General features: G+C 35.0%; 1 protein-coding gene across 1 annotated transcript; it reads right to left on the bottom strand.

The window, feature by feature from the left end:
- On the bottom strand, positions 1–7228 carry SPON2 (spondin 2). Its single transcript, XM_065735885.1, has 6 exons — positions 7166–7228; positions 6149–6375; positions 5564–5787; positions 5085–5276; positions 3801–3975; positions 1–1670 (listed from the first exon to the last, which is right to left on the bottom strand). The coding sequence occupies exons 2-6, from the start codon at positions 6369–6371 to the stop codon at positions 1492–1494; spliced, it is 993 nt and encodes a 330-aa protein (XP_065591957.1). The 5' UTR covers positions 6372–6375; positions 7166–7228; the 3' UTR covers positions 1–1491.
- Between the last annotated feature and the right edge of the window lie 6925 nt (positions 7229–14153).

The raw sequence follows: 14153 nt of genomic DNA, 5'->3' as shown, positions 1-14153 counted from the left end.
ACCATGACAAAAAACAGGTATAAGAAAAAAATAGTGACATAATTTTGACTAACGTGCACAGAAGAACGTAAGATGTAGAAATTCTTATTTTTAGTTCTAACAACTGTATATTCATCAGCATTGCAGGACCAACTTATATTAGCCTGATAAAGTTTCAATTCCCTTCGGATCCATGCAAGATTTATCTTCTGTAAAAAAATATAGAGAACCTTTACATGTTTATACTCCACAGAGAATACAGGCTGTTCCTGAAGTTGAAATATTCCAAAATGAACCCGTGCAACCCAATGTCTCCTGTTCAATACTTTCACTGTGTGTTTGTAGGATTGCAGTGTGCTGTAAAAGTTGTGTGGGTCCACTGTAAAAATCTCCTATTGAACAGACTAATTTCAAAATTCTTTTCTTACTCAGTTGCCACAACTTTTTATGAGACACAAGTTATATTAATTTTACAATGAACAGTTATATGAGCATTAAAGCTTGCCCTCTGGAGCAGTTTCTGACATACCATGTTTTGTTAGATGTGCACATACTTCCATCTTAGCTAATATTAAAACCTCATTAAGTTTTCTCTTTGCAAAGTTTAGGGTGACACAAAGAGCAACAAACACATTTAAAGAAACACGGGCACATTTACCACATACATAGAGAAAATTATATGATTTATGTTACAAGTCAACGCTGTTAACGTCTTAACAATTATTTTTCAGACATTTGCCTTATTAGGGGCACCCACCAACCAGTGGTCAGGCCTTAAATCTCAGTTAACCTTTTTAAAGTTAAGTTCAGAGTTTTACTATTACTATCCAAGCTTCTGCTTTTTTATTTCCTAGTTATTTTGTTGGCTGAGTGTCCTCATGTTAGATATTGTTCTCACTTTTGAGGAAAAAAAAATACAGACATCTTTATATATTCATAAGTCTCAAGACAAGTTTACTCAGTCATGTTATTGTCTTAACCATACTGCAAACATCTGGTCACTCTGGTTTATAGAAGTAGTTTCTGAAGAAAGGCAAGTAAAACATGTTTAGAAAGACAACAAAATAGCCAATAAATTACAATATACATAATTTAGAGAAAAAATTACTGTCTAGGTATAAATAGTTGTAAATCAACAAATTACAGTATTTAAGAATACTATTAGATAAGATTTTTTGATTGAATGGGCTTCACATGCGTGAAGCATAATCTTTCCAAATATCTGTTTTTCTGCCACTAGAGGGTACTCCAAGAACTTAGAGTGTATAACAAAGATTTATTTGGGTTTTCTGATCTGTAAATGATGAAGTACTGTTGTAGTACTAAACCTTAAGAATGTAACACCCCAAAGTCTTGATATTAAACAGCAACTTTCAAAACCAGTCTAATATATCTCTTCAGCAAAATAGTGTGGCATACCTGAATTATAAGGAACACTGAATGACATGTAGCTTAGATTTAGTTACACTTATCTTACTTTTAAATTATCTAAATTATTATATTTTATTTATTTCAGACACAATTATCTGGTTCACATCCTGTTTCTTCTTCCAGACTTGGACAAGGCATTCCATCATTAGCAGGGTGAAGAAGTACAAAACGAGTTCTGATCTTGGTCCCTGTTTTCCTGCAAGCACCTCTGCAGAGACCCCAGGAAGACCACTGTGAAACTTCACAGTCCAGTGGTGTTTCTGCAAAACAAACAATAAAAAGGTAACTGCAAAATTTTCTGCTGAAGGCAAATACATAGTTGGCAAAGCATTAAGGAACGATGATCCAGTAGCATCCTTTCTTATACAAAAACACACGTGATATTAATGAAATCCATATGTTGTCTTATAAATAAAAACATCTGCTTTCAGCTTCTAAACTCGGGGATATTATTATTATTACTGCAGTCAAGAGACTGTCAGAAATACTACATCAGTAGTGCAGCAGATTTTTTATTGAATTGAAAATGTAGCATGTCCATCTCAAGAGACTATATTTTAAGTGATTGCATTCAAAAATATTGCATTCAGAAACACGTAGTACCAAATTTATAACTTATCTGTCATTGAATTGCTCAGTAAAAACACTGGAATTAAAGCTTTAATCTGGTTTATTTATGTATATTTCTATTTCTTTGGAGCTATAAATTGTTCCTGAAGTTAGATCAGATTCCATTTAACTCTTGTTCACTTCACTATTGCTTAAGAAGCAAAGAAAGTTCCATTTTTTAATCAGAAAATCTTCTTTCTTGGTATGTATACTACTGTTCCCTTTGCCAATAAAGTTAATCTGTAACTAGAAGCTTCCTAATACTGAAAGTGTTTTCAATGTAGTTTTAATTTACCACAACTAAAGAAATCAGAAACTCAAATATACTTTTCATAGCATATACTTCCATTGAAAATATGTCATAAAACAAAAAGGTACTTATTCCTTCAGAGGTTAAATAAAAATACTGCTGGTCACAGGAAATTGCATCAAATCTTTGTATTACAGTAACTGAGCATAAAATAGCTGTGCACAAGACCAGCTTTAAATGCTGCACTGAATACATGACATGGTATAAATTTCTGGTTTTACAATGGAACTCACTATTTCTATTGAAATAATCGATTCTCATGCTTCTAGCAGGAATGAGCAACACAGTTTGATCTCTGATAATTAAATCTGTCCTCTTGCTTCTGGAATATATTTTTGAATAGACTGATTTACTGCTTAATATGCTGTAAAGTAGAGATAGATGATTTAAAATGATTTCTGAAATACTGTACTTTGCCTAAGTTGTATTAAATTTATACGCTAAAGAGGGACAAATCTTCCTTTCATATGTAGTGGGAAAGACGTATGACCGAAAATAAGGGTCGTAGTACTCACTTGAAATTTGTCTTCTTTAGTAATAGAAAAACATTTACTCAGACTTCATAAATAGATGCACTTATGCATGTATAAATTGTGCATTGTTAACTATGTGGAAAATGAACTTTATTTTAGCAATCACAAGGTGTCTTTAAAACAAAGCTAGAGGCGTTAATCTTCATATTCTGGAGAAACTCTTCTTGGAACACTATTTGCACGAGAAATACATTGGAGATTCAGCCCATTGCTGTCTCATAAATAATATTTGGGATGTCAGCCTCATTCATAACCATTTATCATACACTATATAAAAAGTTACCAGAAGATTATAAAGAGAATACCTACATAGACACCAACTACCATCTTTCGCATGGAGCAAATTTATTTTTTATTACCCTCCAGACTGTCTTGAGTCAGACATTCCAATGCTACTCTACCTAAACAAGGTCATTTGCTAGGGTTTTTTTTTTTTAAGGAAAGGAAAAAAGAGAATTATATTTTTATTTTTGAGATGTCTCAAAAAATCACAAATACTACCATCACAAATATATCCAGGAATGCATAGAGTATGTACTGCTTCTTTTGTTGCATCATCACACAAGTACTTAAGCAGAAGTATTAACTTACAAGTTGCAAAGAATCTGTGGAATTTTGATTTTAATCAACATCGTTTATTTGTCATATAAAATTCACTGATCTATGGCAGTACTAAGGCTTGAACATGCCTCACTGTGGGTATAACCCAAGCCTTTGAACCATGGCTCAAATATGAAATTATTTTTTCAGAGATTCTTTATGTCAATTGGCTTGCTTTATTAGACATTTGTGTGTCTGGATATCACTGCAAGGCAGATAGGAGAATATTTTACCTAATCACCTATTTTATCTATATGACCACAGAGTTGCACTTTTTTTTTTTTTTTTTAATGAACAGAAATAACAGAATTGAGAATATCACTGTGCCAATCACTTACCTGAGAATGTGTCAAGTATTTCATTGCTTTTAGCTGGCTGGTTAAGATGAGGTATAGGAAAACCCAGATGGTTTTTCTTTAATTTCAACATCGTTACTTGAGCAATAGGTGGCAAAATTTTGAGTTTGGGATAATAAAATGAGTTTGCTGGGTGACTTGGAGAGGAACAAGTGATCTATGAAATAAAAAGATAACCTTGAAGAAACTCGTCATTCTAGTAACAAACGACTGTTAAATCATGTTTATGCACCATGTTGATTACTTTTGAGAACTAAGAAAAAAAGGAATCTGTAAGCTCCAGCTGACAAAACTACTACTGGTAATCCCTGATGTTTTGTGCAAAATATTTCTGAAGTGGGCACAACAAATTCTGCCAACTGTTGGATGGAAGATTGGGGGGTGAGGTACTGAAAACAGAGTAAAGTTTGGAATGGTTTGTTGAGAAACCATGGATGTTATTACAAGACAGAATACAAGAGTATTAAATAATAGTATTAGGTATGCTGTAGCAGATGTCATATGTGTATAGGAGGCCAGATGGACTGTTTTCCAGCTTCTCTGTTATTTGTCTCACTGCTCATTAGCACAGCATTTGGCTCTAGAAGAACTGACCTTAACGAAAATAGGGACAGAATGCTTCAACTATTCAAGACTTTTAAATTAAGATGCTCTGTTTCCCACCACCCATAAATGACAAAAGCAAAAAGTGAGAAAAAAAGATTGACAGTAGAGTCACTGCAGTTGGAACAAAGATGCGTTCTGCTTTCCATTAGCTCCTTTCCCTCAAATGTAACACACTCAGGTTTCAGCAACACTTTCTAGTGAAAACTCCTCCTCACATCAGTACGTACAATTTCCTCATTATCCTCTTAGAATACAAGTTTAGACATGCCAAAATTTCGGGAAACATTCTCATTTCCCCATTTTTTTTTTAAGAATTGTTGAAAGCCATCTTGGAATAATCATATTCCATGGTTGTAGAATGAAATAACCTTCAAGGTCTCTTCCAACATAAGCCATTGTATGATTCTATGATGTTCTACATAATTAACTTCAAACGTAGGCTAGTTTTCATGCTGCATCTACATTTTCCCAATAAATCAGAATGACATAGGAAATGAACAAAGGCTGTTAATAACTCCGGGTAGTGTGGGCATCAGTACTCTCAAATACCGAAATCAATTTCATGAGAGAATCTCCTGTGTAGTTAAAGGATAGTTAGCTTTGAAGTGGAGGACTCAAAATAAAGAGATATGGAGTGCTAATTTATTTATGTACACCTACCTCTGTAACTGTGTCTTGTGGAATAGTGGCAAAATTTGGGGAAGAAAATGTGAAGCCACTGTCGGTTCCAGCATCATATGGATATAGATCTATTGATATTTCTTCCATCCAGTGGTCCCCTTCACAGAGGTTCAGGCTGTCAATACCCACAAACCAGTCGGGACTTGGAACAATTCGTACAACAAATGAAACCTAATGAAATAAAATAACCCAGAAAGATTGCATCACTTTTTTTGAAATGCTTCCATACTGGTTATTTTAATGGTAATTTAACTCTTGAAACAAATGGGTTTCTATATGCTTCTGCTTTACAGAACCTCTTCAGTGCTCCCTGAAATTTGACATACATTTTTTTAAGTAACATTTCTTCATTGTCATATTTCTACCAGTGAGAACTCAAATATTTAACTGTGTGTGTTAGTGACATAAAAAAAAAAAATAACCCTTTAAAGATTAGCTTAATGTGTACATGTACTTACTAAGGGATGTCTTGAATGCACTTGTAATTCAGTAGAGGTTTGTCCTGTACCAGTTGAAATGGCAGGAGCAGAGAAGATTCCATGCACACTCTGAATTTTCTCTCCAGCTTCTTCTATTTCTTTCATTAGTACCCATGCCTCGCCCTTTTCAGCAAAATCACGTACACCATTGCTGGCATATTCATTTTTTTTCCACATGCTGTAGTCAGAACTATGAGTAACACCTATTTGAGTGAATATATTGCATGACAGAAAAGTCTGGTTTAGATTGTCCATATTTCTTCAGATGCTCTCTTTTATTTCTAAGGTTAAAAAAATTTGTGTATAAGCATGAGTGAACACTAAAACATTTGACTTATCACTGTTTATCTCAGCTGTAGCCAATTAAAAACAGAAGTCAATTGAAAACAGTTGTAGATTTTTGAAAGCATTGTGAATACTTCGATTTCTGCATTTTATCCTTAATAACTTCAGCTATTTTCCTTCTTTTTACATTAGTTATATTAAAATTTTTTATAAGAAGAAAAAAAAAATCGTGCTGGTTGAGAGATTTATCTGGTCTTAAAACTGTGCATTTTTACTTACCTAGCATTGATGACCACTGTGCTGGGGGCCTATAAAGTGGATACTGCTTGGGGAAAGCAGTCTGACTCCATTTCCCTGTGAAGATTATACTGTACTTTGCAAGTTCCTCTGCTGTACAAATAAAGTCATCACCCAGAGGTAAGCTGCTGGCATAGCCTAGAATTGTTACAAGCAACGTCCAGATAACTTTGCAGGAGCAGTAGACAAACATCAGGTTTTCCATTCCCCTCCACATACAGAGAAAAAAAAATGCAGACACATTAGTCACTCTAAACTCAGAAAGGAACAAGATTTACCTAATAAAAACGTTACAAAGCACAAGTTTTAACAAAAAGAAGACTCTTATCCCAAGCACAAAAATTGTTAAACTTCTTGAAACATAACATTTTCAGATTTGATATTTCCAGGCTATATGCTACAGATCTGTAACTGTACCTGGGACAAGTGTTTCTAATGAAAATAAAAATATTCTAACCTTGTTCATAGCACTACCTCTGAGAAAAATCTGTTTCTGATTTTCTTTCAAAATCTTATTAGAGTCACATCTTGAATTAATTAGAGTAGCAACTGTGTCTGTGGAAAACATTAGTGGTATATTCATTCTTCTAAAGATTAAATTGCAGGTTACTTTGCCAAAAGACATGATTTATTTTAAGTTTGTGTCCAACAAAGAGTATTTTATGGCATAACATTTAAAATCAAATACATTTAAAATATATATAAAGTACTTTGCTGACATAACTGGTGCATTAAAAAATACACTGAGATTGCTTCAGACTGTTAAAGCTAAAGAGTTGTTAGAAAAGAATATTTTTAAAAAATTTGCTGTCAAAGGCTGTGCAAATCTTGTTTTTAAATTAATATGATAATTGCATCAGACTGTTGAACTCCAGCAATTGTTAAACTAACAGCCTTAAAACCTTACATTTAAATGCTTTTTTCTTTTGAGAAAACTTTACAAATACAACTAAATCACTAGTAATACATTAATTGGTAAAAAGAGCTGTGAATACTCACTAAATATTTCCTCTGGAGCACTGGTAAGGGGAGAGCACCTGCTTTTGCTGGCAGCTGAGTTGGTCTGCAAGAGAAGACAGTAGGAGTCTTGCTATTTATGCCTGAAGAGGGTCCCTTTGGTCCAACAATTATTGTAATCTTTAGACTTTCCAGGTTTGCAGAAAACATGTCATCTTCTTGCTTGCAATCTTTTTGGACGGACTGTCAGAGATTTCCTCTATGTCAACTGGTTCAGGTTCCTATCAGAAGACTGTGATGCCGAATAGATGAAATGCTTTTAAAAAATACCTTGGATTCCTACTAACAGTTAGGATTTTCTGGTGACTTTACAGTTCTCTGTTCTTATTAATGCCTCTAAGCTATACAAATGAACTGATTCCAACACTGGAATAGCTCTAGCAAATACACTCTAAATGAGAAGCATGTTTTCTTGCAAGTTTTATTGTCTGACAGATGCTCCTTCCAAACATTTACAGAGAGCTTGCTCACTCTCACACACCATATGTATGTGTTCAAATAAAAAGGGTGAGGCAGCTAAAAAAGTCAAGAGGAAAAAAAGTTGCATTTCATAATTGCACATACTCACACAGGCTGTCTCCTGCAAATATGAATTAATTTAAAGTAGTACAGTGTATATTTTTGTGTTCTACAGTACCGTATGCTGGATGATGAAAGGGCTCTGTAACATTGTGGTTTCTTTGGAAAGAGTGGTTTTGGGAAGCTCTGAGATTTTTCTTAGCTGTCTTCAGAGTAAAAAATCCCCAAATAAAAATCTCATTATTACTGTTAAACCATATATCCTCTGCAACACAACTTACATATTTAATACTTACAGATACTCACTGCAATTATTAGAATTGTCTATGAAAGATTATGCTTCCTGCAGTGACCTAATTAAGAAGTAATGTTCAGTATTTATTTAAAATCATTTTCCTTAGCACCTTTTTAAAATGCCCATAGGAAAAATAAGGGCTTTGTGCCATGCCTACATGGTTAACAAATGCTACTGTTGCTGATCAGCAAAGGAAATAAAGTTCAAAAGTTTACAATGAACCATGAGGAAAGTCTTGCAAAGAGTCTTCCTTTGAAACTGTGAGGAATGTTGCTTAAGTACTTTCCCAGATATCTAATAAGATGGTACAGCACAGGGAGAAGGAAAAAAAAAACAACAACAAAACCACACAACAGTATAATAAAAATCCCTGCTATTTTTCCATATTTTTCCCCAGGCCATGGGATAAGTCAGATACACTATCATCCACCATGAGGACCAACTAAGAAGTCTGAGTTTTCTGGCACTTTAAATGGTTACTTGTCCTTCCATTCTGCCCCCCACCCCATATGGTAAATGGGTAAGGAAAACCAAGAGATACATAAACTGGAATGTCTGAACAGCATATATATTGATCACACACCTGGCAAAACACAATCCATTGGATCTTTCAATATAGCTGGATTCAGCATCCAGTATCCACAATTCATGTCTCTCTGGACAGTTTATGGGAATTCTGTAGCAGGTTAGGCTATTCAGACACGGATGTGCCCTTTATTTCCTAGACCCCTTCCTCTATCCTACATTCATGCCAGTGAAAATACCAATGTTTTCCATAACTTAGTTCTGTTCCAGGAGCCATAGTCATCTAAGTAATAGAGTTAAGAAACGTTATGGATAATTTTACATCAGTTATTTGACTATTTTTTAGAGGATATTATGTGAATTACATCAAACTTTAACCCTCCTAGGGACAGAATTCCAGATCCACACATTCCTTAGGGAATGGAGTCTACTTATAAATACCAGGAGTGGGTGAAGACCCCAGCCCATGCAGTCTTCTAGAGGAACTACACAAAAGTCTTATAAAGTGTTGCATAGAGAACTGTTGGAATTGCTTAAGGGTATTGCTATCTTTAAACTTCACTATGGTTTTGTTATTAATATATTTAATCATCACATCATTACTGAACTAGCTAGACACCCATGTTGAAACATATTGCAATACTTCCAATAGAACACGTAAAATGAGAACAAAGCAACTAACTCTGCATCCAGAACAAACTATTTAATATATCCAACTAGTCTCTTCCTCTCAACAAAAAATTCCTGTCAAAAAAGCACATCACCAAACTAGTTCATTCTAGTTCCATGACTACAAGTTATGAATGTCTCCAGGAACAGAACAATACATGCGGGCTGCATAATTTGGCTCAGATGTTACAGGGAGTGCTTTCTAAATGATGAAAGAAACTGAATCGTTGGAAGTCATTAACTTGGAAAATCATGATTTAGGCAGACACATTATCAAAAACAACAAAAGATAGTTGATTCTCCTTTAGAATAATAATGCAAGATGCCTTGTACTGAGCATTGAGATAGCTTCCAGATCTACATTCCTTCTTCTAAAGCTCCATTACTCCCATTTATTGAATTTATCAGACTCTTCAAATCAGATATGCAATTAGTGGAACACGACTGATTCAAGATCTTTTACCTTCGTACCTTGTTGCTGTAGAAATTACTTTGAAGTATTTTAGTTTGAAAAACTGGAGAGGAATTGAACTTGCCTCAAGAATACAGATTCTCAGAAGAAAAATAATAATAATAATAATAATAATAAAGGATTATAGCCCTCATGCTCAGTGTCACATTCTGATCCAGGATGGAGATTGTCTTCCTTACCATTCCTACAGTGAGCCATTCCCTATTTATAATAAGGGCTCAGCTATGACAAAGTACTCCAGGAGAATTAAAAAGTTCAAAACTTACAAACGTACTCTTTTTTTTTTTAATTTGATTCCATTGTGAAATTGTCGGATAAAGTACAGAAAATTAAAATGTTAATTAATAATCTTACACACGCACACACATAAACACTGTTGTCTTCCATGTCCATGCCTGAATGAGAGGAAAAACAGAGAGAAAACACACCTAATAATGTCAGAAAATATCAACCTTAGGACTTCCAATTTTTTTTTCTTTAAATAGACTCTGCTAAACACAGTCAGTTTCTGACATTGTAAAGGACATCAGAACACCGAATTCTGTATCTCGTAGTTGGAGAAAATGAAAAAAAAATGGAAAAAAAAAAAAAAAAGGAAGAAAGAAATAAACCAACCATTCCCCCTACCAGAAAATAAGGAAAAAAAAGAACAGATTTTCACTCAATGAATGACATTCATGGCTGGGAAACCACAGGTGCCAAATTTCTGCAGGCCAGCAATTGGAGAAAAAAATTGGTGTGGGATCAGATTGTATGCTTGCAGCTGAAAACTGAGGAAAGACTGGGGAAAAAACTTCCACTTAGAAACTACTTTGCCCCTGTGAAGTACTGGAGGTTTCTCTTTCTCTTTCACTACAAAATAGCCTTTATTCTTAAAGGCTGTGTTGCTCTGTTACATCTATTTCCTATACATATGCATAGCTCTATGGACCCTGAATGCTTGAGGGAGTAGGCTTATTTTACATAAACATCAGTGCTGAAATTTGCTTTGAGTTTAATTTTGCTTGTGCCTATGTGCAACTTTTGCTGTTTCTTGATAATAAGAAAACAGTCTTACAGTTTCTTTAGACTTTCCCAGGATTAAATGGGTGAAAGATAGGTAGTATAAAACAAAAATTATTCCCAATTAGTTTTGTTTTTAAATAGCAGTCATAACCTTCTAAAATTTTCTGAATTTTTTTGCTAACCAAAAATAATTCATAAAATGAGAAAAAAAATTCTACTTACAAATTACCTTATTTTTAATTTCAGCCAATTTCCCTACCTTTATTCAGAACAGAGGCTCCAAAAATTTTGTTTTACTACTCCTGAATTATTATTACACATTAAAATCATACTAAAACAATCTCTATTTTCTCAGTAATTAGTATATGTGCAACTTTGATATATGGTTATTATTTAATATGCTTATGAATAGCTATCATCTCTTTGTCTACCAAGAAAAACATAATATTTTAGTACTTAAGAAGGATTATACACTCATACTTTCTCTTCTGCAGTTACCATGGATACAGATACGATTATGGACACTCAACAATGACAAAAGGTTTACATACGGTCTACACTCTCTAAGTTGTAATATCTCAGTATCAGAGTGGTAAACAGCAGAATATTTTGCTGTGGAAGAAGCATAGTGTTGATTGGAAGACTTTATGAAACACATAAGAGAACTTTATAAAACACATAGGAGAATATACATTGTCAATTCTGGCGTTGCAACAGCAGTTAAAGCAGTTTATAATCTCAGTTTATCTCTTCCAGTAACAATTTTGTTAGCAGTGTAAGGCACCTAAACTATGTGTACATATATGAATTAGATACATAAAATACCACTATATGAAATATAGTATATATATACATATAGTATATATGTAATGAAGGTCTAGTCACTATAGTCAGTTGAATTTAGAAAACTATCCACCTCACCCTTTAATACTCACCTACATTTGGCCAAATGAATGACTAATCAGTAGCTCTCTAGTCTCCACCAAGTGCACTGGTTGGCTCTCCATCAATCAGGCACCTCGCTCACATAATCTACATACAATTAACTGATTCAGATATCTCTGCCTCTTACTTAATCTAAACTCAACTGGACTTTATTACATGTTCTCACTGACGACTGTAATCAAGGTTCAGTTTGTTAGTAGTGAACTGCAAATTTACTCTGTATTTTGAGTCTAGATATTCCTACTGCAAGGACATTGTGTTTTGCACTGGTTGGGTTTTGGTTTCGGATATTTTGTTGACTTGCATGTTTAATTCAGGGCTCATTGAGAATTCAGACCAAGACATGGAAAAATTTTGGATATACTGACTGCAAATACACATCAATAAGAAACACCTCCAGCATTCTTGTCTCACGTATTTTTAATTCACTTCTAGTACTGAAAAACCTAATACACAAGCCAGCACTAAATGACTAAATCAAGATCACCTATCAAATTGACCAGAGATCATGCTTCTCTTTGGGTTTTTTCCCCTTCACATACTGTAGTTTCACCCAAACTGGGTGGCAATAGTAACCATTTCATCTATTCCATTTTCTGTGTCCCAGATTCTTAGTTTCACCATCTTTACATGAGCAAAGATTCATGTGGCTACACACTTTACAGTACAGGAGAACTGACAGAGTTAATAACAAATTCTTCCAAGTCAGCATTCAGACAAATAACTTCCTTCATATGACTCACTGTTTTGATGGAAGAAACACACCAGAAAAAGCAGCTCCCAGCATACAAGGGGGTGAGAGAACCCAAGACAGTAGCTATAGAGGTTTGATGTGCGTGGTTATTGAAGCAGTTTGCTGAGCTGCCTGATGCCCAAGGTGTTTCCACAAGGAGGAAAGCCACTTTCACTGGTATTTTTGGCCACTTAGCTATCATTTATCATGTTATTGCAGAAGTTGTCTTACACAGCATAAGTATCCTTTAGAAATCTCTTTTTTCTGATGTTTGAATACTTCTGCAGACACAATAGACCATAGCTGATTATCCTTGGTTTGCATAAGGCCTTAGCATCTGGTGCACCCTAATGATTTAGTCATCGGGGTTGTCCAAACAATGCTTCAGTAACTTCTTATCTTCTTAGGAACAGAAATAATTGAAAGCCCCTCCCCTAACTCAGCAGCTAAATCACAAATCTGTGACCTCATTCTTATAGCTAATGCTCAGGATATGTATAGAGCAGTCTCACCGGTCCTACACACTCAGGCAGCTGTGTCATTCTGGTCCTCATCCATTCAGACCACTGCGTACCTGCAACAGCCAGCCTGTCCTGCCACTGCCTCATTGGTTTCCAAAGGGTCTTGCAACAGGATGTTGGAACAGAAATTCATGCCACTCTTATATCCACCAAAACTCCACAGATTGGGGAAAAAAAAACAGCGTCTTTTCACTGTTCATCAGACTAGTATTTTGTGCTGTGGGATGAGGGCCAGCTTTCAGAGAACTGTGCTAATCTGTGGAGTGCCTGCACCAGCAGTGTTAGCTCACTAGACTGTACAGCATACGTGACATAGCAGAACACTGCAACAGGCTGAATGTTTAGAAGATTCTATCCTTGCAGATCTGACTCAGACACCTGTGGGAAAACTTGCTTTTAAATTTACTTTTGATATTTGCAAGAAATTCTCTTGTTCAAACAAAAGATGCTTTGAATACAAAACCAAAGACATTATTGTACTACACATCTTAATTACAGTACCAGACAGAATATTTTTGAGGCACTGTGTGCTAACACAATAAAAAAGAAATGTCTTAATTAAAATGCTACTTCATTTCTTCATTCATTTTAGGATTGGATAAACATCCTGTGTAGAAAACCTCACGGCCAGTCCAATATGGTAGTTTTCAATTTGAATACTTGTTAAGCAAGTAGGTTTGGGGGCTTTGTTCCACTCTTTGCACTGCCTCCTTGAGGGCTTTAAAATGAGACTGGATAAACAACAGCAGTACAATCTGATCTCAAAGTTGACTCTACTGTGAGTTAAATGTTGGTCTAGAGACATCCTGAGGTCCGTTATAATCTCAAGTATCCTATGAACCTATGACACTTTTTTTTCCAATCTCATTCCAATCCTTCATGTAACAGCAAAAATTTTTTACTTGTCTAATACTCTCATAGGTTCTCTGTCCGTCTGGGTTTCTCTCTCACAATTCTGGGAATGCAGAAGCAAAGTGGAGTCCTGTAAAGGAAGATGATGTAGGAAGACCCGAATACATGGTTATGTCAACTGACGGAGTAGTCCTTAATTCAGCACCAACCAACCTCTGAAAATGGTGATGCAAAAGCTAAATGCTCATGGTGAACACAAAGGTAATTAACTAACTGAATGAGGAGATACATTACTTCAGAAACATCACCATGCTAACAAAGCCATACTGTTTTGGTGTACTGAGAAAAACTCCACACAGCTCTCTCTGCTCATTCATCAATGACAGTGATCTTCAGAAATTTGCTTGCTCGTCTGTGGAGGATCTATGCATGGA

This window comes from Cyrtonyx montezumae, unplaced genomic scaffold (assembly GCF_038088225.1).
Source record: "Cyrtonyx montezumae isolate F1298 unplaced genomic scaffold, pur_monq_1.0 scaffold_2, whole genome shotgun sequence".
Taxonomy (NCBI): domain Eukaryota; kingdom Metazoa; phylum Chordata; class Aves; order Galliformes; family Odontophoridae; genus Cyrtonyx; species Cyrtonyx montezumae.
This window is presented reverse-complemented; position numbering and strand designations above follow the sequence as displayed.

Bases quoted from the DNA above. Each gene is read 5' to 3' on its own strand.
- SPON2 (XM_065735885.1), bottom strand. From the start codon at position 6,371: ATGGAAAACCTGATGTTTGTCTACTGCTCCTGCAAAGTTATCTGGACG. The intron at 5,277-5,563 runs GTAAGTACATGT...TTATTTCATTAG, and splicing joins TGCATTCAAGACATCCCTTA to GTTTCATTTGTTGTACGAAT. The intron at 3,976-5,084 runs GTAGGTGTACAT...TTTATTTCATAG, and splicing joins CACAAGACACAGTTACAGAG to ATCACTTGTTCCTCTCCAAG.